This window comes from Thermobia domestica, chromosome 7, assembly GCF_964235325.1.
Source record: "Thermobia domestica chromosome 7, izTheDome1.hap1.1, whole genome shotgun sequence".
Classification (NCBI taxonomy): domain Eukaryota; kingdom Metazoa; phylum Arthropoda; class Insecta; order Zygentoma; family Lepismatidae; genus Thermobia; species Thermobia domestica.
In genome coordinates this window covers 95,995,387-96,019,203 of record NC_137460.1, presented here as the reverse complement: position 1 = coordinate 96,019,203, position 23,817 = coordinate 95,995,387, and the positions used below count along the sequence as shown (strand labels likewise).

The 23,817-nt window shown below is 35.4% G+C and overlaps 1 protein-coding gene across 1 annotated transcript in view; it reads left to right on the top strand.

Moving 5' to 3' along the window:
* Positions 1 to 8,648: 8,648 nt before the first annotated feature.
* LOC145689260 (uncharacterized) overlaps positions 8,649 to 23,817 on the top strand; it is a 33,256-nt gene continuing 18,087 nt past the window's right edge. Inside the window, exons 1-4 of the mRNA XM_081763396.1 lie at positions 8,649 to 8,670; positions 10,794 to 10,847; positions 16,969 to 17,074; positions 18,424 to 18,539. Coding sequence (XP_081619522.1) covers positions 8,649 to 8,670; positions 10,794 to 10,847; positions 16,969 to 17,074; positions 18,424 to 18,539 — 298 coding nt within the window. The remainder of the gene's footprint in view (positions 8,671 to 10,793; positions 10,848 to 16,968; positions 17,075 to 18,423; positions 18,540 to 23,817) is intronic.

The following is a 23,817-nucleotide window of genomic DNA, read 5'->3' as shown; positions in this document are numbered from 1 at the left end:
CCTGATGGGAATTCGAACCAAGACTTTCCATTTTGAAGTCTGACACGTTACCACTACACCACCGATTGCTTTAGCCAAAATTTGTTTAACAAATTGTGTAGTGTTTCTTTCTGAGAACGATAACACGAAAAGTGTATACTGCAGATCAGTGATGTCTTTGGAATGTCCTGGTAATTCCCTTGCTTTTCGCAACGAGCATTCGTAAATCGTCTCTATCATGACATAGGTGTTTGTTTCCACATTCTTATGTATTGGTTATCCAGTATGATAAGTCGATACTTCACAATCACTTTCCAAAAAAAACTTTGGCCTGAACAGGATCTGAACCAATGTTGGAAAGCTGTATTATCCATAAGGCCATTAAATTACCCCTACACTATCATACCATCTGAAATTACAAGCCAAATATTACTTACTTTAGCCCTGATGTTTGGAACGAACCGGCTTCTTTCTGTAACGTTATTTGCAGCAAGGTGCACAACGAAATTGATTTACTCGACGACCTAGAAATACCCTATATTAAAAGTCCAAAGTGTATCGTAATGGAAACTTACAAGTATTGGGAACGAAACGTTTATGCTCCTCATAGATGTAGTATGTTTCAAATTTAAACGTGAAAAAAACACATTGAATTACAGGATGGGGACACATTTTGTGTCGAACTAGTATAAATAAAATTTTGTTTTCAAATAACCAAATAGGTTGCCATTTTCTAGTCTTTTCTGAAGATTTATCTGTTCCGAACATCCAGCATCGATTTCATTTCTTCCGGATATAACGTAATTTGCACAGATAAAATGAACACGTTAAGAGCTCAATCGGATCATCGTGTCAATCGGATGATGTTGGTTAGGTTACAGACCACCACTGGGTCGAGAATTCAAATATGTTGTGACCCGGTAATTCGATTGATATTCGGTAACAAAGAGGATAAAAAAGAGATTTTACTTGTTCCCTTGTGTTTAAACAGTATTTCTGTTAGAGATGACAAAGACTGGAGATGTTATCCCCAGAGCAAGAAAAACACCACGCCGAAGTTAAGAGTTAATTTGATTCGACAACGTCCATGATGGGGACCGCTCCGGTCACCATTCTTCGATTACAGACGATTTGGTGGCTTCAGTTGAAGCGAGGGTTCGTGAGAACAGGCGCTTCACAATAACAGGTCTCAAACGAATTTCCTGACGTGTCGAGATCAGTGCTTTACAAAATTGTTTCTGAACACATAAAGTTTAGGAAACTGTGCTCCCGTTTGGTCCCGTGAAATTGGTTGAGAGGTATGATAAGTGTTTGAACAAACTTCGCAACTATGTCAAAAAATAGAGTAAGGTATGTACTTTCTGAAAATACATTTACTTTTTTTAAATAACCTTTAGTTTTGTACTTATGTTCAAATGGACCTTACTTAAAAGACACGCCTCGTATATATATATATATATATATATATATATATATAACTACATAAAACTTTATGACTCTTCAACCACCAAACCAATCTTGATCAAATGTTCAACCTAGATGATGCTCGAGCCTGAGATTGTTTGTCATTTCACTTTGACGGTGTAACTTAAGACATGAGGAGAGGGAGCGTCATTTATAAAAGAACGAAAAATTACCGGTATAAGTGGCAAATGTATAATTTTTCGAGTCGCTGAGATTAACACTGACACATCAGATGCTGTTTAAATTCACATTCAGCCCATCAACTTGGAAGGGGGACATATAAAATGATCATGATCGAAATAACCAATACCAGTGTCGAATTCATAGTTTTCCGGATCGATAATATCAACAATGACACTGCGGATGCCGTGCCCCACAACATAAGGTGGGGAGCGATTATATAAAACACATCGAAAATGACCGATATCAAAGAGTACTTTAGTAATCGTAAACAGTAACTGAGTAACGGAACATATTAATATTTTTTCTCCATTTAATCCAACGAAGCGTGTAATTGATATTATTATTATTATTAATAATAATAATAATAATAGACTACTGTACTGTAAATATTTATTATTAATATTTTTATTATTATTATTATTATTGATGTACTTTTGAACTTGCACGACGAAATTACTACAAAATATGTTTTATTCTGTAATTTTTCCTGGATTGTACGCCTTTCCTTTATTAGTGGCCACTAATTTCTCTCTAGGCCGACGAAAAGGTTAATTTCGTTGTGTCCTTTTGTTTGTTCAAAAGATCAGGGCTTAAGTAAGTAATATTTGGCTTGTAGCTTCAATGGCATGATAGTGTAGGGGTAACTTAATGGCCCTATGGATAATACAGCTATCCAACATAGGTTCAGATCCTGTTCGCGCCAAAGTTATTTTTACAAAGTGATTGTGAAGAATCGACTTATCATACTGGACAAGCAATACATAAGAATATGGAAAAAAACACCTGTGTCATGATAGAGACGATTTACGAATGCTGGTTGCGAAAAGCAAGGGAATTACTAGGACATTCCAAAGACATCACTGATCTGCAGTATACACTTTTCGTGTTATCGTTCTCAGAAAGAAACACTACACAATTTGTTAAACAAATTTGGCTAAAGCAATCGGTGGTGTAGTGGTAACGTGTCAGACTTCGAAATGGAAATCTTAGTTCGAATTCCCATCAGGTAATGATTTTTTGGCATAAAATAATGGCTGCAGAGATTTATCTTCTGATGGAGAACTTTCAAGGCATCACTGGCGATAGTTCGAATAAACAGTGTGTGCGTTCTACATCATACACTGTAATAATAAGTATGTTTCATATTCATATTCGTCCCACTTTCTCTCTTCTTGACGTTTCCCTATCCTTTCTTTCCATTTTTCACTTCTCCCCATCTCTCCCTCTCTCACACACACGCACTTCATGTTCTAAAGTTAAAACGGAGCAAGAGCCCGATATACTTGGTCTGGAGAATCGAATTAACTCTTAACTTCGGCGTCATGTTTCTCGTGCTCTGGGGATAACATCTCCGGTCTTTGTCATCTCTGACAGAAATACTGTTTAAACACAAGGGAATAAGTAAAATGTATTTTTTATCCTCTTTGTTACCGAATATCAATCGAATTACCGGGTCACTACATATTTGAATTCTCGACCCAGTGGTGGTCTGTAACCTAACCAACATCATCCGATTGACACGATGATCCGATTGAGCTCTTAACGTGTTCGTTTTATCTGTGCAAATTACGTTATATCCGGAAGAAATGAAATCGATGCTGGATGTTCGGAACAGATTAATCTTCAGAAAAGACTAGAAAATGGCAACCTATTTGGTTATTTGAAAACAAAATTTCATTTATACTAGTTCGACACAAAATGTGTTCCCATCCTGTAATTCAATGTGTTCTTTTTTTCACGTTGAAATTTGAAACATACTACATCTATGAGGAACATAAACTTTTCCTTCCAAGACTCGTAACTTTCCATTACGATACACTTTGGACTTTTAATATAGGGTATTTCTGATAGAAATTTAGCAATAAAATAGAACTCTTCCATTCTCCCTTTCTTTCTTTCTCTTTTCTTTTCATTTCGTTTTCTTTTTTTGTTTTTGTTTTTTGTATATTTTTTGTTTGTCGCTTTTTTTTTTTTTGCTTTTTTGTTCAATTTGCACTAGTAGCCTGAAATGGAGGATATGAACAACGCTATCTGCTGGGTTTATTTTGGAACAGTACGTATAATGAACACTACCGAATTTGCAATCGAACCACACGGAAACAGAGCATGTGTTTTAAACTTTCGACATTATCCTAGATGTGTCTCAGATATGTACAGTAGGGTGGAGTGAAAAAAACTTTTTTTCACCAAGCAAAAGCCTGGGGTCGAAAACGTTGCGTAGTGACCTGGTGACAACGGGTGTAAAATATTTCCTTGATCGGTTGATATCTTCAGGTTGCGCATGTGCACTAAAGTTTGGCGAAAATGAGGAAAATTTGAAAAAATAGGATATTTTAATTTATTTTTTTATTTATTTTTTTGTCACCAAGCAAAACGCCTGGGGTCCAAAACGTTGCGCAGTGGCCTGGTGACAACAGGTGTAAAATATTTCCTTGATCGGTTGATATCTTCAGGTTGCGCATGCGCACTGAAGTTTGGCGAAAATGAGGAAAATTTGAAAAAATGAAATATTTTAATTTCTTTTCTTTTCTTTTTTTGTCACCAAGCAAAACGCCTGGGGTCCAAAAAGTTGCGTAGTGGCCTGGTGACAACGGGTGTAAAATATTTCCTTGATCGTTTAATATCTTCAGGTTGCACATGTGCACTAAAGTTTGGCGAAAAGGAAGAAAATTTGAAAAAAATGGGATATTTTAATTTTTTTTTGTCACCAAGCAAAACGCCTGGGGTCCAAAAACTTGCGCAGTGGCCTGGTGACAACGGGTGTAAAATATTTCCTTGATCGGTTGATATCTTCAGGTTGCGCATGCGGCATCGTCAGGTTCAGGAAGACTCCGGTCCAAGGTCCCAATTTGACACGTAAGCTGACTATTCGGATTCCAACGATGGCATCGATTGCGCGCAGTCTGCTAGTGCTGAGACAACTGACCAATCAGTAACCTTCGATACCCGGAAATCCACAAAGCAGTCGCCCAGTACCAGTCTCAAACTCCCCACGTTTGCCCAGGTGTTAGAAAGATATGGGATTGCTGACAGGCCTGCCGCAGCGATTGCTTCTGCTATTCTGCACGACACAGCAGATCCGTCAGCTGAGAGTACGGTCAACGACAGAAGCAAAGTAGGGGAGAGCGAGAGAAGATGAGGGAGGGTTTACAAGATCCGCCCCTCCAGCTCCAACCACTGCAGGCACTCTACTTCGACGGGAGAAAGGACAAAACGATGTCTGTTGAAATGATGGCTGGTGGAAAATTACATCGCAGGGAGATTGTGGAGGAACACGTGTCCCTAATCAGTGAACCAGGGTCTACATACTTCGGACACGTTACACCAAAATTCGGATCTGCTATAGCAATTACGAATGCAATCCTGGAATACGCAACCGTCGTGAACATGGAGTTGTCGGGACTGCAGGCGATCGGCAGCGACGGTACTGCTGTCAACACAGGAAAGGAAAATGGGGTTATTCATTGCCTGGAAGTTCAGCTGGGCAAGCCATTGCAGTGGATAGTCCGTTAACTCCACTTCAATGAGCTTACCCTACGTCATCTAATCGAGTATCTAGAGGGTCCTACGAGTAGCCCACGAGGGTATACGGGACCACTCGCAAAGAACCTTCATATTTGCGAGAACCTTCCTGTCCTGGAGTTCCAGCCTATCCAAGGCAGTTTTCCCGACGTCGTCCCAGACCTCAGCAACGACCAGCAGTATCTACTCGACATCTGTCGGGCTGTCGCAACCGGGCAATTCCCGCAAGGGCTGGGAGGAAGAAGTCCTGGCATGTTGTCCCATTCACAATGGTTGACTACTGCAAATCGAATCTTGCGGCTGTATGTGGCGAGTGAAATCCCATCTGAAAACCTAGTCATCCTGTCCACGTTCGTGGTCTGCGTGTACGCTCCAATGTGGTTCAATATCAAGCGCCATTGGAAGATCACGGATGCACCAAAGAATCTATGGCATTCCATGCAGTTGTCGCAGTACCTCGATCCGGAACTGAAGAAGGTCGTTTACGACACCATGCAGAGAAACGCCTTCGCCGCATATCCCGAAAACCTCCTACTGGCGATGCTGCATGACGAGAGACCTCATATTCGTACTTCGGCCAAGAAACGAATACTGAAGGCAAGAGAGGCTCCTCCTGGTCCTGGCGGCTCGATTCGAAAATTCGAAGTTCCGCCGTTGAACTTCAGCGCCAAGGATTACACAGACATCATCTTTTGGCAAGACCTCGCTGTCACCAAACCACCACTCGTTATTGGACTGCCAGAAGATAGCCTGGATCAAGATCAACTTCAAAATCTGTGGTGGAAGGATCTACCGTGCCATACGCAAGCAGTCAAACGATGCATTCGTGTGGTGACAGAAGCTGCAACTCAAGTCTGTGGACAGGACAGGCGCGATGGTTTTTCATCCGGGCACGTCTTCCGAATCGGCTCGCGATGCCGAAGTTTGAAACTAAGAAAGACTTTGGCCCCTGTTAATCATTAATTAATTAATGAATAATTAACTAATTGCTTCTTAACTTACTCTTACAAACAATACATGAATGTTGCTAACAGAACTTCAGTGCACGAATTGGGCTTAATGGCATAATAGAATTTATTGGTAAAGCAAAAAAGGATGTTACTTCAGTGCGCATGCGCAACCTGAAAATATCAACCGATCAAGGAAATATTTTACACCCGTTGTCAACTTTTTGGACCCCAGGCGTTTTGCTTGGTGACAAAAAAATAAAAAAAATAAATTAAAATATCCTATTTTTTCAAATTTTCCTCATTTTCGCCAAACTTCAGTGCGCATGCGCAACCTGAAGATATCAACCGATCAAGGAAATATTTTACACCCGTTGTCAACAGGCCACTACGCAACTTTTTGGACCCCAGGCGTTTTGCTTGGTGACAAAAAGAAATAAAAGCAAATAAATTAAAATATCCTATTTTTTTAAATTTCCCCCATTTTCGCCAAACTTCTGCGCAACCTGAAGATATCAACCGATCAAGGAAATATTTTACACCCGTTGACACCATGCTACTACGCAACTTTTTGGACCCCAGGCGTTTTGCTTGGTGAAAAAAAGTTTTTTTCGCTCCACCCTAATGTACAGTTCTACTTGAAATTGAGTATGCTATCCATTATGAAAGGGACATAATGAATGTTTATAGGATCCTCTATATATTCGAATAGTTCTGAAAAAGTATGTAAAAACAAACGTTATTTTCATATTACTGTTGGATTTCTGGAAACGGAACTTTATAATATTAGGTTCTTTTCTTACTATGTTTGAATTGCACAGTATTTCTGTTCTCCCTTTTCGTTTTCTTCCTCTCTTCTTTTCACTCTCTTTCTGCCTCATTTGTGAATCTCTGTGTAATAAACACCTATTGGTTTCAATTTTTCAGTTTCTCCCTACATCAACTTATGAATTTTGTTTTATCGGTTTTGTTATTTCATTTTGTCGAAACTAATATATATATATATATATATATATATATATATATATATATATATATATATATATATGTAGTTTGAAATAAGAATTGCGCTCATGTTTTAGTTAATTTTAGTATAGGAGAGAAGAAAGGAGAAGAGAGAGGGAGTCTCTTTACCTGACACAATTACGGGATAAGAAGGTGTATATTGGGTGGCCTAACGGAACGACGTTAGCTATCGCATTTTTTATGCGGAATGTACATGAACTAGTGAGATCATATCTCAGTACGAGATGTAACATGTCAGTTAAACTGCATTTCCTGAATGACCATTTGGACTTCTTTCCGGACCTCTTCCTTGATGCAATTAGTGACGAACATGTTGAATGTTTTCACCAGGAAATTACTCAAATGGAAAAGTGTTATCAATTGGATCTGAGTGCAGCAATGTTGTCCGACTATTGATGAACCTTATGACGGGAATTTCCTTATGCAATCATTTGTGCTTCTCATTCCTTTGATTTTTTGTGTACTAATACCGATCTTTAAAAACTTTATGTAAGGAACTCTTGTTGCGAGTCCATGTCTTTAAGACAAATACATATAATGCGTAAGCTGCCATAGGCATGAGCAAAAACAACCTTTACATGAAAACTGAGGCCCATGGAAAAAAATCTGCAATTTGATCTGGATTCAGAGTCAAATTTCCTTCCAGAAACGCTTTTTGTTCTTGTGACAGAAACTTTACTTTTTGTATAGCGGTATAATTTTAAAATCATTTTGAAAGTAGATAAAATTTATTTTGAGAAATGTAGCCTGATATAATTATGAAACAGACAGTAATTTTATAATTGTATCCGTCCCGTACTAGTTCAAAAGAAGAATGGGGATTATTTTCATAATGATATGTCAGTTTTGTTTCTCAATAGTTATTAGAATTATTTTTTTCTGTATGATAAAATGTGACTCCCGAAGAATTACACAGTGTCATGAAAATTTTGCATAAAATACTTTATATCAAACTCTTTTCCCTTAATTAAAGTCAGAAATAAACAAATGTTTAACGGACGTATTATCGTTTCAGATTTTCTTTTTGCAAGACACTGAAATACCCCTCAAAGGGGGCATTGGGTCTATACTCTACGGAGAAACTATTACATTTTCAGAGGAAAATAGGTACAGATATATTTTAATGGAAGAAGATGTTGACAGCGATGTGAGTATCCTACCCCCAGAGTCACGCAAGTGCAAATTTCCCCACGAAACGGATGGTTTATGGGCTTTCAAGTACTACAGCTACACAGCGTGTATTGCTCAATGTTTAGTTGAGAAAAAATTGGAATTGTGTGGTTGCACTGACTACATTATGGGATACGTTTCAGGTAAAAGTAAATTATTAGAACAAATAAATTGGTATTAAACTTACTTAAAGACTTGTAGTTTGCAGCTCGTGGCACGTGGAACGTACCAATATTGATGTTTTACATTCGGTACTTTGCTGTCTTTCACGTTACATGAAATGTTTTTTGTAATGGAGAACTCACAGCGTATTCACATTTTGAAACGTGATAAATTAGGTGCTTTACTAAATGTAAAATGGGCGAACAATATGGACGCAGTTAGTTGGCACAGTTGTTTTAAGATCTGATAATAAGTGTCACGAAAACCAGTATACAATATATGACGACTGCTGTTCAGTACTCCCTTGACAACATTCGTTTAAATCGGTGCATCATTCACATAATGTATTCCTCTTGAGGAAAGTTTTGAGTTTATAGAAGAGCATGAAGTACAGTGAAGCCAAATGAGGCGAAGAGACGCTGAGGTACAAAACAGTTTTTATGGGATGATGTACTCTTCTGTTCGAAAGCAGGGTTCATTTTCGAGTCAACGTTGGGTCATAAAGGTCACAGTCCTTGAGCACAGTGTTTCTTCCAGACATGTTTTGGGGGCACTGCTCCCTGGAGCTCAGAAATGCCCTCCCGAAGGAGACCAAAATAATACGTCTACAATATAATAAATACAAAACTACCAGCAGTGCCCCCCGGAATACTAAGTGTGCTTCCAGGAATATTCTTTCTGAAAAAACGCCCGCTTGAGCACACTCCATTTTCGCTTGATTTGACCCCAGAAAACTTGATGCTATTCTCTAAGTACTAATTTGATTTTAATGAGAAGCGTTTTGAAGATATTTTATCGGTTAACGCGAATGTCACGGCTGTACTGAAGAGGTTTCCAGTAAGCTACTTTAATATGGCTTTCCAGAGCTTCTGCAAAGTTCTCACAAATGTATGACTAGATAATAGATGTGTGTAGAAAAGTAGCGTGGTAATAAATTATGTTTGTATCGTTAAGTATATTATTTCGAGTTAGTCCTGCAATTTATTGATCATATTGTGTATGTTTCGAACTGTGTATCTCCTTCCTATGATAGAACATTGCAGCCACTCTATGATGCTGTGGAGTCCAATTTCCTCTTATGATATTAATAATATTGTAGTTATCATTGCTGCAATGACTATGTAAATATTTTCAGTGATCATACTCAAGTTATAATACAGATGTTGATTCTAGATTCGTTATCCAATCAGACAATGCGTCAATTCACACTACCAGAAACTTAAGACGTGATTCAGTGAAAATCTCAATGAACTATATCTCCCCTAATCCACCCATCCAAACCACAACTATATTAAATACCTATTGTTACTTCTCAATCTTAGACTCCTGAGAAGATATCGTTTCTCATACTTACTAAAAAACTGATTACTTATCTGCATGAAAAATGGTACAGTAAATCAAAGGCAAAGAAAGACTTGATGATTTGAATCTTTCAATTTCATGAGGAATCGTATCTCTTTCACGGGTTAACGGTAATTCCATGTTAATTATAAAGGAAAATTGCACTGTCATCAGGTATTTCTATTCTCTTGGTAGCCACATGTATAGTAGGTATTACTTGAGATCACACGATATATCAATGAAGAAACAAATGTATGTTAATGATATAGAGCACAATTGCTTGCTTATTTTTTCTTGTAAGTGTAATCATAAAAATATTTATATTTGCAAACAGATGATATCAGAAGACGTTAGTTCTTACAAAACACTATGATTTATCCATTCAATTTTAATTTCCAGTGCCTTATAACGATTCTACTTATATCTATCTCACTCGACATTACTCTTTCAGAGAACTTTTGAAAAATTGTGTTAATAATAGTAAATATTTGTTTACCATGAATAAGCTAATCCTCGCAAGCCTCTCAAATCGCACATTGAAATCCTCTCAGTTTTTAGGATGTATACAGTCTTAAATATCAGGCATTTAAATCTGAACTGACATGATGAAGTGAAGTGAAAGTAACAGGTGTAACATGATGGAACATTTCTCATTATATAGGCCTGAAAAATATTGCCACCATCTTGTGTTACTCCGGAAACTTGGAAGATCATCCACTGGAAAGCATCACCATCGCTTAAATGGAAAATTTAACACTTGAAAAAATATAAAACTTTATTCACGATATCATTTTCATAAAATTAGAAATGATGAAATTTATTTAATTATCAATACAGAAGTCTGATTATAGACGCTTGTGTGAAATGAATATTTTTGAGAATACGTCAAACTTTGTTTTAACTCATTAAAAAGTCTGTCCTTTAATTTTTAATAGTATTAATTTTCATCCACGATAACAATTACAATTTTTACTGATCTCAACATATTCCAATATTTAGGCAGGCAGAAGTTATGCGACGAATCAGGAAATGAATGTTTGAGGAAGTTTAAAGGTAAGTCTACTTTTACACAGAAATTGTATTATCATACGATACTGTTGTGCAAAACGTAAGGTCTAGGTACATAAAATAACATAAAGTATTCTGTAGTGAGTAGAAATTAATGAAAGTCCACACAATGATGCCAAAAGTCTCCTACATGTTTTCACAGAACAAGGCATTGCATGACGTAACGTTTATCGTAATGGATCTGCTCCTTAAAATGTAACAGTGAAATGAAGGGAAAGAGGCAGTGGGTGTTAGTCGGTGAGATTGATAATTATTGTGGTGGTTTGACTCATAACATGGTCTAGAGACCATGAGGAACAATCATCGGAAAACTGAAATAAGATTGAAGTTTGACGAGTGTCACAACAAAGGTTTGGTACTACTTACAGTATTATTTCACATGCAAAACAAATCACTAAGAATGTTGTGTAAAGAAGAAAAACTGTGTCAACCACGCTAAAGTACAGCACCAAAACGTAGTTATATTGTGTATAAGGTAAGAAGGTATCGAAATCACACAGCAGGTATAAATCCAATCACATTCTACAGTTGTGAAAGACGCGTAATCTTAAACACTTTATGCTGGTGCGTCGAAGTGAATGGAAGTTGTCTCTTTGCCCAATGCACATTCTGTTGTATTCTGTTGGCTCAGAAAATATCATTTGCAATGATACCAAGAACATCAAGACTGTATTAGTTATTCTGAACCTAAATGCATCTTGCAGAAATAAGCAGTAAAGCCAGGAATACTTTTGCTTTGGTGGTCAAGATGTTCTGTGTATTGAAGCGTCTTATAGTATGTGCCATACCAACCTCCAATATTTAAACCCAAATCATTGGCCAGTGAACGTTATTGTGACATTGTACTTCTTCCCCATGTGCGTTTTTTTACAGGTACTTTCTGCCCAGAATTCATCTTTATAGATAAAAATGAACTGCGTCAAACTTCAGAAATATTTGACCTCTTCTAACGAGAGAATAAACGGTAGGTTGAGTAGCGTGCCTCTTCCTCTGACTTAAATCCCATCGATCATGTACAAGATGCAATAAGAAGACGTCTTGAACCACTTCAAAATACACCAAGGACCATCCAGCAGTTGTAATTAGCACAGATAATGAAATGGAACTTTATATCACAACTCATTACCAACCTTGTGAGCATTATGGAAGCACGCCAAATGGCATATATAACTGTACGTAGTAATCACACGCCTCGTAAGAACCATTTCATACGGGACCCATCACAATCCACAGCGATTTCAGTGTAAATTACTGTTTGTGTATAAGTATCATTTTTGTTTTCCTACTAAATTGTTGGACACAATGAACCAAAACATAAGGGCACATTCGAGGGTACAGGCACGTCGTGTTTCCTGTGTCATATTTTATGCACCATTTTCTATGCATGAATCATGTTTAATCGATCTAGGACACTCGGTAATGACACGTCATGCAAAACTTGATTTTGTCCGAAAATTGTGCACACTAGTGTAGTAAAAAATACCATAACATGTAATTTAAAAATAATATTATTTAAAATAGTCGATGTTCTTAAATATCACACAAATTACAATTTAATTGTAGTTTGGTAAGTAATTGATTAGTTCAAAATTGATGCCAGTTTTCATATTATTCATTTAGCCACAATAACGGTAATAGTTAACGTATAATGTTTACAAAATAAATTATGAAGCTAAAATAATGATAAAAAATGTGAGTTAAAACTCATTGATTAATGTACTAGTGAGACCGTTACCGAGGAAGTTACTTGGTCCGTTTCTGAAGGCCTAATGTATTCCATGGTCTTCTCAATAGAATTCTAAAAAAAGAAAAAGAAAACTAACAAATCTCTACAACTTGTATACAAGTCTAATTAAATAAAATAACACAACAAACTCTATAAAAATAGAATCGTAGAAGGTAAAGCACTAGAAAGCAAAGAAAAAATTAACAACTAGAATATACATTTTTAACAGTGCACGTAAAATTTAAAAAGAAAAGCTTCAGAGAATGTTAGCCATTTCAATTCCGAGAACATTATCAGAAAGCATGATTATCACACAAAAGTCACTAGTGTTATTATCCAGCAGACAATCGCGATTTATTTTTACCAAATTGCAGCTCAAAAATATTTTTCAGTGAGGTCCTGAGCACTAAAAATAGTTCCCAGCTTAATAGCTGTTATTTGGGAGTCGGTACAGATAATCACACAATGAACAAAAAGCTAAGTGCACGATCTAGGGTAATCCAACTTATGTTAATTTAGCCGTGGATTCTATATACCGATATGCAGACTAAATAGGGAGGTGTTTTGGTCTCAGGAGTGAGCGAACAGAAGGATAAGCAATACAACCATAAGATAAATTAGGCCAGAGTAAAATATTATATAACTTCAAATTAATATTGCTATCAGCGGCTTAAGTATGGTAAATACTACAAATTCTTAACACACAGTTCGGAAACAAGAGTAGTCTGGATAAACAAGGCAAGTTCTTTGGCAAAAAAAAGTGAACACACTTTACTTTCTCAGCAGAAAATCAAAATCCTCTCTCATTTGACCAGTAACTAAAAAGGTTAAAGAAATTTGAAGCTATTTGGCAACAACGTGAAGCTACCTGGATGGGTAATTAACAAGTAGTGTATAAATAGATAAATCAGGATAGCACATATAATGCATATGAGTCTCAATCTGCTATAGAACACCTTAATGGCAACATGAAACATTCTAACACTGAGAATATCAATAGCAGGATACCATTACCCTGCGCAAATCGCTCTGATAGTCTTCCACGATGGTCTGCACTATCAACATAAAGCCTAAATCTAAGTACTTTGTTTTCACTTTTACCGTAGCCACGAAGGCACAAAAAACCAAACAAAACAACAACATATAGACATGATATAGTTCTTGAATTTAGTTTTTAGATGATCAAGATTGTCTATAATGAATCCGAAAGACGATGTAACACTGGAATTAGCTGAACAGAAAGCTTGTATCGTCAAATCTGTTCACCATATGTTCTAAAATATTATAAATGGAGCGTGTAAGAGCAAAGCGTTTGAAGCTCGTGGTTATCATAATTTTGTCTGATTTTAATATTACTAAAATCAAAGGTAAACAGCATCAAGGAGAAATTATCAATAGACAAAGTGGTATTAAACAGTTACTATAACTCAAGCTCAGAATCGCTCGAGACATTTCTCAGCGTCTATCAAAGTATAATATCTATCCCTTGGTAAATATTAAACTATTTATGAAAGGCAGAATCGGCCACAAGAGTCGTAAAGTGAATCATATAATTCTCCTTATTGAAGAAACAAATATTTAGTGAGTCCTTCTCTGTAATAACACCGAAAGTATTAAACATAGTCCCATAATATTGAGAAATAGGGAAACAATTGGCCCAAATATCTAAATTACCTTTGTGGAGTTATTCTACAGGATTTGATTTAAGCGTTGACATTTGTATTTCAAATATAAAAATCATTGAATGTATCTTAAGCTATTCAGTAATTCAAGGTATCCGAATTCTGAGGCAAGAAACATAGATTTACCAACTTCCATCTTCAAGTTTTGGAGAATTGAAGTTTTACACTGTCTCATACAAAGAATGGAAAACTGCTTACAATTCTTGTCAGACAAGTGTACATTAAACTGTCAAAAACCGGCAAATAGCAACGTACGGCTCCTAGGCATGATTGCACCAGTATGTGTTTGTTTCGTTTACAATCATTTCTACTTTTTATAAAGGGATCGTGGACAGTATCCACAAACCTTCTCTGCATCTTCAAACCTCAAACAGCTATAAAAGGTAAACAGAATCAGCCAAATAGATTTCATCCGGAAAGTGAAACTTACAGATCTTCCTAAATATGTGTCAATTTACTCGCTTTAATTTTGGACTGTGATTAAGATTGTTTTGTCAACATCCTATAAAATTCATTCAAATATTCTATTAGCAAGATTGACCACGCGCAAATGAAATTATTGGAGATTATCAGTGTGGATGTAGACGAAATCGATCAACTATCGACCGAATATTTACCATTCGCCAAATACTCGAAAAAAGTGGGAATACAGTAGCCCGGTACATCAACTATTTATTGATTTTAGAAACGCGTATGACTCGGTTAGGAGAGAAACATTATACAACGTTCTTACGGAACTTGGAATACCGAAAAAGGTAATTAGATTAATTAAGATATGTTTAAATGAATCCCAAAGTAAAGTCCGGGTAGGAAAACTTTTTTCAAGAGCTTTCACGTCGAAAATGGCTTGAAACAAGGAGTTGCGTTGTCGCCATTATTATTTAACTTTGTTCTGGAATACGCTATAAGGAAAATCAAAGATAGGAATCAGGCCTAGAGTTGAACGGTATTCACCAGGTTATGGCATATGCTGATGATGTAAATTTAATAGGGGATGATAGGAGAACAATAGAAAGAAATACAGAGATCTTATTAAACGCTTACAGGGACATGGGTTTAGAAGTAAATGCAGAGAAAACTAAATACATGGAAGTGCGTTGGGACCGTAATACAGCAAATTATAGATGCGTTAAAATATTAAATAATACTTTTGATAAAGTGGATAGTTTCAAATATCTAGAATCAATATTAACAGAGGAAAATCATATTCACGAAGAAATTAAATGTCGACTAAAAGCAGGGAATTCGTGTTACTATTCGGTTCAAAATCTCTTGTCGTCGCGAATTCTGTCGAGGAATTTGAAGCTTAAAATATATAAATCTATAATCATGCCTGTTGTTCTATATGGATGTGAAACATGGTCGCTTACACTGAGGGAAGAACATAGACTGAAAGTATTTGAGAACAAAATCCTGAGACGAATATTCGGACCCAAGAGGAACAGGAATGGGGAATGCCGGAAACTTCATAACGATGAAATACATAATTTATATGGTCTACCCAACATTGTTAGGTCGTCAAGTCTAGGAGGCTTAGGTGGGCTTGTCATGTAGCTAGAATGAAAGAAAGTAGAAACGCTTTCAAAGTCATGACTGGAAGACCCATCGGAAAACGAGCCTTAGGAAGACCTAGGCGCAGATGGGAGGACAATATTACGATGGATCTCGCAGAGATCGGAATACAAAGTAGAAACTGGATGCAGTTAGCTAAGGATAGAAGTCAGTGGAGAGCTTTTGTGAACGCGGCGTTGAACCTCCGGGTTCCACAGGCCATAGAGTTGAGTTGATTTTGAGTTTAACGTCCCGTTTCAGCAGCGAGGCTATATGAGACGTGGACCTTAACGTGGAATCCGAACCACATGAGCTCCCGCCGGGAATCGAACCCGGGTCTCCCGCGCCAAAGGCGCGTACGCTAACCGCTTAGCCACGGAGGAGCTCCCACAGGCCATAGAGTTAGTTAGTTAGTTTGATAAATTAAGATTGCAACAGGCAACCTTTCATCACATATTTAAATTTATTTGCCTTTGTTATAGTTTCGAGAGTTGTGGAATCTTATCTTTTTGAAATATTTATTTAAGCGATCAATTCTCTGGTTGCTGATTTACGCAGGCCGCTTCCATTTTTAAATAACTGTCAACACTAAACTCGCGGACTTGTTTCGTCTCTTTACTCATATTGCTCTACCGTTGTTGATTTAGAAAATTGTGGCAAGTTAACAGTAATAACTGCTGTATGAGTAACAATATGTCTAAATTTAGAATAATTAAACTTAAATCGGTGTATTATTTACATTAAATGTCATCAATCCTTATGAAAATTGCTTACTTCCCATCAACAGTTTTGCCTTTGCTTTACCTGCAACTGAGTGGTTGACAAGCTTACAGGTCAGGCACTAGAGATAATCGTATAGATGTTAATCTTCAATGGTATAACTATATAATATTTTCTTTTTACATTTACACATGTGGACAAATATATATATATATATATATATATACGACGAAGTAATCTAATCGTACGACTTTGTAATAACTTAAGAAAATAATCATTTTAATATAATGGTGTTTACTGAAAATAGTGGACTCATGATAAACTATTCTTCATACGTTGTAGCTCTTAGTACCGCTAAATGCCTATCAATAACTGCAACATAATAACACTTCTTTTTCCAATTTACATATTGTAATTGTTTTTTCAGACAAACTGGAAATAGTTGCAAATCCTGATCTGAAAGAAAAGGGATTATATTGTAATTGTTTATTAAGATGTGGCCAAAATTCTCTTCAACAATCTCATTTGACTACGTACGTATTACTATCATTACTGAGAATAATATTTTTAAACTACTTTAGTCATCATTCTCTCCTATCTGAATATTGTATTATTCTAAATTTACAATCTTCATTCAGTATCTTGAGTCAAAACATTATTTATAATACCACTGACATACATGGAATAAAATACATAAATTAGAGTAAATAAATTCTTTCATTTTAAGGTTTAATATAAAATAAGGACATTCAACTAATCTTTTACAAAATTGATTTACTATTTCTTTTTTATATTATTACACTATCTAAATATTTATTAATCATATCTTATTTCGTAAGTTCAGTTAACACATTGATGAAAATATCTTATCCGTATACTTACAATTGAATATATATATATATATATATATATGTGTGTGTGTGTGTGTGTGTGTGTGTGTGTGTGCGTTGAATAAATTCTTCAATTATAGACCAATATGTCTGGACTGCGTTATTTCTTAGTTGTAGATAACTGAAGATTTTAATGACGATATATAAATGGTCATAGCTCCGGGAAAATATCCGGAGGAAACTAATATAAGAACATTATGGATGTTTTCAGATACTAAAATACTGGGAAGGTTTCAAATTTAATTAGAGGTAGGCGATATGTTTTCCCTTCATTAAAACGAAAGCTTAATTTAAATGCAAATACACAATTCGAATATTGTCACTTGTGCAATGCCACAGTCACTGAGGACTTTTATTACTGATAAATATGTGGTGTGAGATATTACAATTAATAATTCGTGTTGCTTTTATGATCTGGCGATGTCATGATAAAAGTACAAAAATAGTTATTATTCATTCTCTCTGATAGTGCATGCATTACTGTAATAGACTTTCTATATAAATATATTACTATAAGATAATTTCCAACTAATAGTTAAGCATTCAATGTTTGTCATTAGTTTCAGAGAAATAAGCCATTACAGAACAAACTAGATATTTGCATACATGGAAATAAATATCATACATATCAACATGTAGCATCGATATACCCTAGCTGAAAAATGTACAGCAGAAACGTCAAGTAAAATACATGCGGGAAAATACAATCCTTAAGCAGCATATGAATTTAATAGATTATTTTCCAATTTCGTAGTACATGTAATGTACTTTGTATAAGTGAGAAACATACATATGTAATTTTGTGACTGTAGGTGAAGCAACAACGTCCACAATTTGCATCATATTAACACTTGATACAAGTTAATTAAAACCTTATGTGATTGTATCAATGTCCTTAGCACAATATTCTGTCGATTACTCTCTAGATGACGTTCTGTATGAGAAAATTTAAATATAAAATAGAGAACTAATTACAATATCACTTCTTACAGAATTGGCGGCGATGAACCTCTAAGAGGAGGAGAATATCATAAAGTTACTTTAGTAATTACTCGCTCCAACACTAGAACAAAAATGAGGGTCCTCCGTGACTTGACTGACATTACAGGTAAATCCTTCTTATTGAACAAAGAAAAACGTAAAATGAACCTTAAGATAATATTTGACAACAGAATCGGCAAATTGTATTTATATATTTATCCATAAGAAGAAACTTATATATTCTGTGACAAATTTTCTTCGTAATGAAACATTTATTAATAGTAAGAAGCAAACTGTAACAGCAAATATTCATCAAAAAATCCAATTGTAGTAAAGAAACAAACACCAAAAATATGAGTCAAAACAACTTTTCTTAAAATGCCAACATATGTTGCTAAAATGGTTACTTTATTTTCATTTTATCTCTTTCATATATCGATAGATTATTTTAAGTGTGCTATATTAAAGACGGTAAACAGTATTAATTATTAACTATAAAGGTAATCATATATATTAATCTCTGATCAAATCATATATTGTATACAGAACGAAGAATGAGAAAAGGAAGTTACAAATTCTAGAACTGTTACTCTCACATAAAGCGACAGAAAGTATTCTAAAAGCATGGCATTTGATTTTAAAATAGCATGCAACTCAACCTTCAGCGAATTTAACGGTCCATAGGATTGGACGATATTTTCTTTAGATTGGCGTCTAAACTAAGTTGCACAAGTTGCATTATTTTTCTGCTAAGATGAGTTTAATAACTGAAACCAATCCACCGATGTGAAAGCCTCACATCTGGTATTTCTATTTATTTGTTAAGTCAAAAATAATAAGTCCTATGGTAAAGATAAAAAAAAATCCACCTTTCACACTTAGACTACTTTCGACGATAACGGCAGGGAATGCGACCTAAAAGTGTTATCAATATAATATCCTACATAATTTAGAGAGTAATTTCAAAATAGTAAATATGATAATTCAACAAAATCGAAATTTGTTCTTGGTTTTTAGTGAAACCGAGAACAAAATTTTACGTCTATAGTATTTTATCACAACTCTTAGTCTTTATTAATTATAGTAGTCAATAAAACATAAGGATGAAAACTAAAATGAAGGAAGGATGCAGTTCATAAATGTTGATACAAAGAGAAGCTGAAAGTCATATCAGAACTGATCATTCCTGTTTATGTCATTAAAATATTTTCATTTTTCAATAATATTTGGTACAGGAAATTTTATGTGATAAGATTACCTATTTTAATTAGAGATGCAAAAAAGCCGGCTTTTTTGAATCGATGGTTTTTTCACATAAAAAGCCGGCTTTTTGGGAAAAAAACGAGAATTTTGGAAATTTTGGCTTTTTTTCATTTTCATGATTTTTCTATCTAAATAGCCTTCTTATAGTATATTCTATATTTAGATAAGAATTCCATGACCTAAATGCCATATTTCGCTCTAAAATTCACCATCAAGATGGATGGAGCACATGTTTTACGAATTAAAGTTAACAGGAAGAATCATGGTGTCTAGCAAATTTGTCTCAGCAATTTCCCGACTTTTTCCAGACTTTTCCCGACCATTTCCAAATTTTTCCCGACTCATTCTAAAAAAAATGTTTTAGTAAAATTAGGAAAGGTTGAATGTAATGAAAAAGTGTACAAGTTCTGACCTGATCATAGAATGTCTCCTTCTTCATATATGCAATGAAACAACCTAATCATGCAATGTTTTGATCTCCTCCTCTATGGTAGCAACCTTTTCTGACAACTGATTTACGATTTTCTGTTTCATTGCTTCAAGTTCCTTTCGTCTCTGTTCTGCTCTTCTTTTTTCAGCAGCCCTTTTTTTGACATCACTTTTCTGCTGTGTTCTTCGGCTTCCTTGAATCTTGCGTATGAGTTTCTCATTGATAGAATCATCTGCTTTGGGATAGGAAGGGCTTGTATGCCACCAGCCTCATTGACAGCATCATACACTACACGCTGCGTCACTAAAGAATCCTCTGACAAATTTTCAACTACTATTTCCCTGTTTATCGAAATACCCCTTTCTAATGCTGCACTACCGTGGGAAAGAATTAGGCATATCTTTACTATTTTACACAGATATACATCATTTGGTGGTAACACACTCATCCAGAAGTCACCAAGTCTGTGTTCATTTCTTTTCCATTTTCTCCCGCACTCCATTTTCTCCCGCACATGTGCCTGATCTACTAGAGCATTGTATTCCCTGTTTGCCTTTTCTGCATCAGACGCTGAGACAATATTACTCTGCACTAAAATTTCGAACGTTGCTCTCATTTGTTTAACAGCTTCTTCCTGTGAATAACCAACGGTTAAGGGATTAAGAAATGTCAGCGCTTTTGTAAAGGAATATTTTAGCGGCGACCTCTCCTGCAGCTTGGAAACTAAATGTTGATAACATTCACGTACTTGCTTTCGGAAACACATTTCCTTTTCACTAACTTCTGTACATCTCCTCAGTGCTGACCTAGTTGCATACCCAAGGTCAATTTCCTTGATACGAATTAAATATATAGTGGTTTTCAAAGCTAAACCAAGTTTTCTTATCAGCAGTAAAACTGTCATAAGGTTGTTAGCGGCCACGTGCGGTTTGTCAATCAGTTGGATGTTGCCGGTATTACAAAAGCTTAGCCGCTCTCCCTGTGTCGCCAGGGTAAACAATGAAGTCTCGAACTGTCCTTCTGGGTGTTGCAAACCAATAAACAGATACATAAAACCAGAATAATCATTTAAAATAGGGATAAAATACGTACAGGTCAATCAACAAGTAATTTTCTCTCCTATTAATATAATAATAATAATAATAATAATAATAATAATAATAATAATAATAATAATAATAATAATAATAATAATAATAATAATATGATAGTTTTTACGTCCGAGCCGTTTCGGGCTACTGTGCATTTGCGGTAATGCTCGGAAAATAGAATAGAAACTGGACCGCACGTTGGATCGATATTGTATTTGTACCCGTATGAATCGGGTTTGCCCGATTGAACCGTATGAATAGGGATGACCTGATAATCCCGTTTTTATGAAAACAAGCTTAGTCTGTCATTATTGTAAATGATGTGTTGTTTCACTTTATTATCATAATACAAATTGTTCTAATTATCATGTACGAACTCATAACGAGTCTATCGGTTCAAACGGTCCAAACAGGCCAAACACGGGTCAAACGGATTTATCAGGTCTAAGGATCGGGTAAACCAAACGCAATTGGTATCCGGCGGATACAGTTTACCCGAAAAGTTCAAGCACTAATTATAGGTTAAAGTCAATACTTGAAAGCTCTAATTGTTTGCATTCACTTTTTTCTTTTTTCTTTCTTTTTTTTAGTTAGCCGACCAACGAACTTGCGGATACATAAATATAAATGCTCAAATCTAAATTATTGCAATGAGCATCAATATGATTTACTATTAGGAGTTAGCGTGATGCACTAATGTTAGTTTTTTATAAATATTATTATTATCATTACCGTATTATTATTATTTGTTTATTCCCTTCATGCAACTTAGAATCAATCTCACATAAAGCACTATATCAGACCTGATTGAACATTATTTTGAAAATTCTCACATAAATAGATAAAATAAACAATTGGAACTTAACACTTCCAGAGTTCAAAACATGTCCTCGTTTTCGTTTTCCTCAGTTTCTGAGGACGACTGATCTATCTCGATGAGAACATGATCTTTGTCTCCATCAAAAATATTTTGCAAGGCATGATAACTTTGTTCAATGTCCTGGGAAAATATTATTATTATTATTATTATTATTATTATTAGTAGTAGTAGTAGTAGTAGTAGTAGTAGTAGTAGTAGTAGTAGTAGTATTCAACAGGTCATCTGTCTATAATGACAATTTAAAACTTTTTTCTATAAAAAAAGAAAGAAATCCTCATATGTATTAATGTATGCAGGTTAATATCTGAGTAATAAAGCTATCATTATTAATTTCCTGTGTATAGTATCCTAATTTGTAGTTTGTCCAGTTATCATACACATGACGAATCGCATTAGAAAGAAACTGATCAATTATATATTGACCTGTATAACTATATCTTAAAATTAGAAATAATATACTTACAAACAGAGCAGATAAACAGGCAGAATCTTTATTAAGTCTATTACTAATATTGCATATTATTATTAGCAATAATAATAATGATAGCTAAATTCCTGGCGCAACAGCCTTTAGAAGGCCTGGACTTATGGCACTCATTTCTGTGGGGTAATGTGTTTAGAGGTCCGCACGGGCTCGGGCTACTATGATAACCGTAATGGGGTTAGCCATACTGAGAGCTTTATATAGTTCTACCTGAGTTGGAGCGGCAACGCCGGAATCTAGTTACAATGAAGAATTTATGGTAGGGACAAGTAAACCCTTAGATCTTGACCTTCGAGGAAAAAATTGGTTATGTTTTGTCGCGAGCTATATATATGTTTTCACTTTTCTCCATAACATCAATAGCATTGATACTCTTCCTGTTCATTATTTCTTTTTTAACGAAGCGAAACATCAATACTTTCAATAACTGAGAAAGGCTATCATGCAAAAATGGAGTCATAGGAGTGTCTGACTGATATTCAGTCAGGAAAGGCTCACAATCCTCAGCAAGAGATTGAAAAAACGCTAATTTTGCATAGAGCAACTTGTCGTTCAAATTTCTAGCTACTATTCTGAAACTGTTACAGTTGGGTTCTTTGTCTGTTCCCTTAACCGTTTCAACATACTTTCTCACATGCGGTAATATTTCTTAGCTTCGCTTGGCTACCTTCGCATTTTCTACCCAACGAATATGGCAAAATGGAAGTGGAAACAATGACGAACCTGTGGAACATGTGGAAATTTCCAACATGTGGAATTTAATTCCCATTTTTCCCGACTTTTTTCGCAAATTCCAGACAAATCCCCGAATTCCCGACCATTTTTTAAATTTAAGACAAATTCCCGACTTTCCCGATTTTCTCGACTGCTAGACACCCTGAGAATGTAGTATTTGAGGGCAATTCTAGAGGCTATTTAACTTTATTTTAACTTTTGAGTTATCGATATTTTTTCTTCTCGATATCATTTCAGTTTGTCGTTTATTTCATTTCTAAGAGCTTAGTACTCTAGCTTCTAACGCAGAAATTAAACTTACGTTTTTCTATATATCCGTCAAAGCGTACGTTTTTCAATATATCCGTCTAACCGTACTTCCACATTTCTGTTATACTGTAGCTGTGCAACGATTTAGCAATAATTTTCCGGATACAACCTTGAATACTAATTTATACAAATAATCAGTAGCGGATTTAGAAACGTACTTTGGGACGGGTTTCTCTGATTGTTTCATTTTCTAAAATCTCCTAATTTTATTTG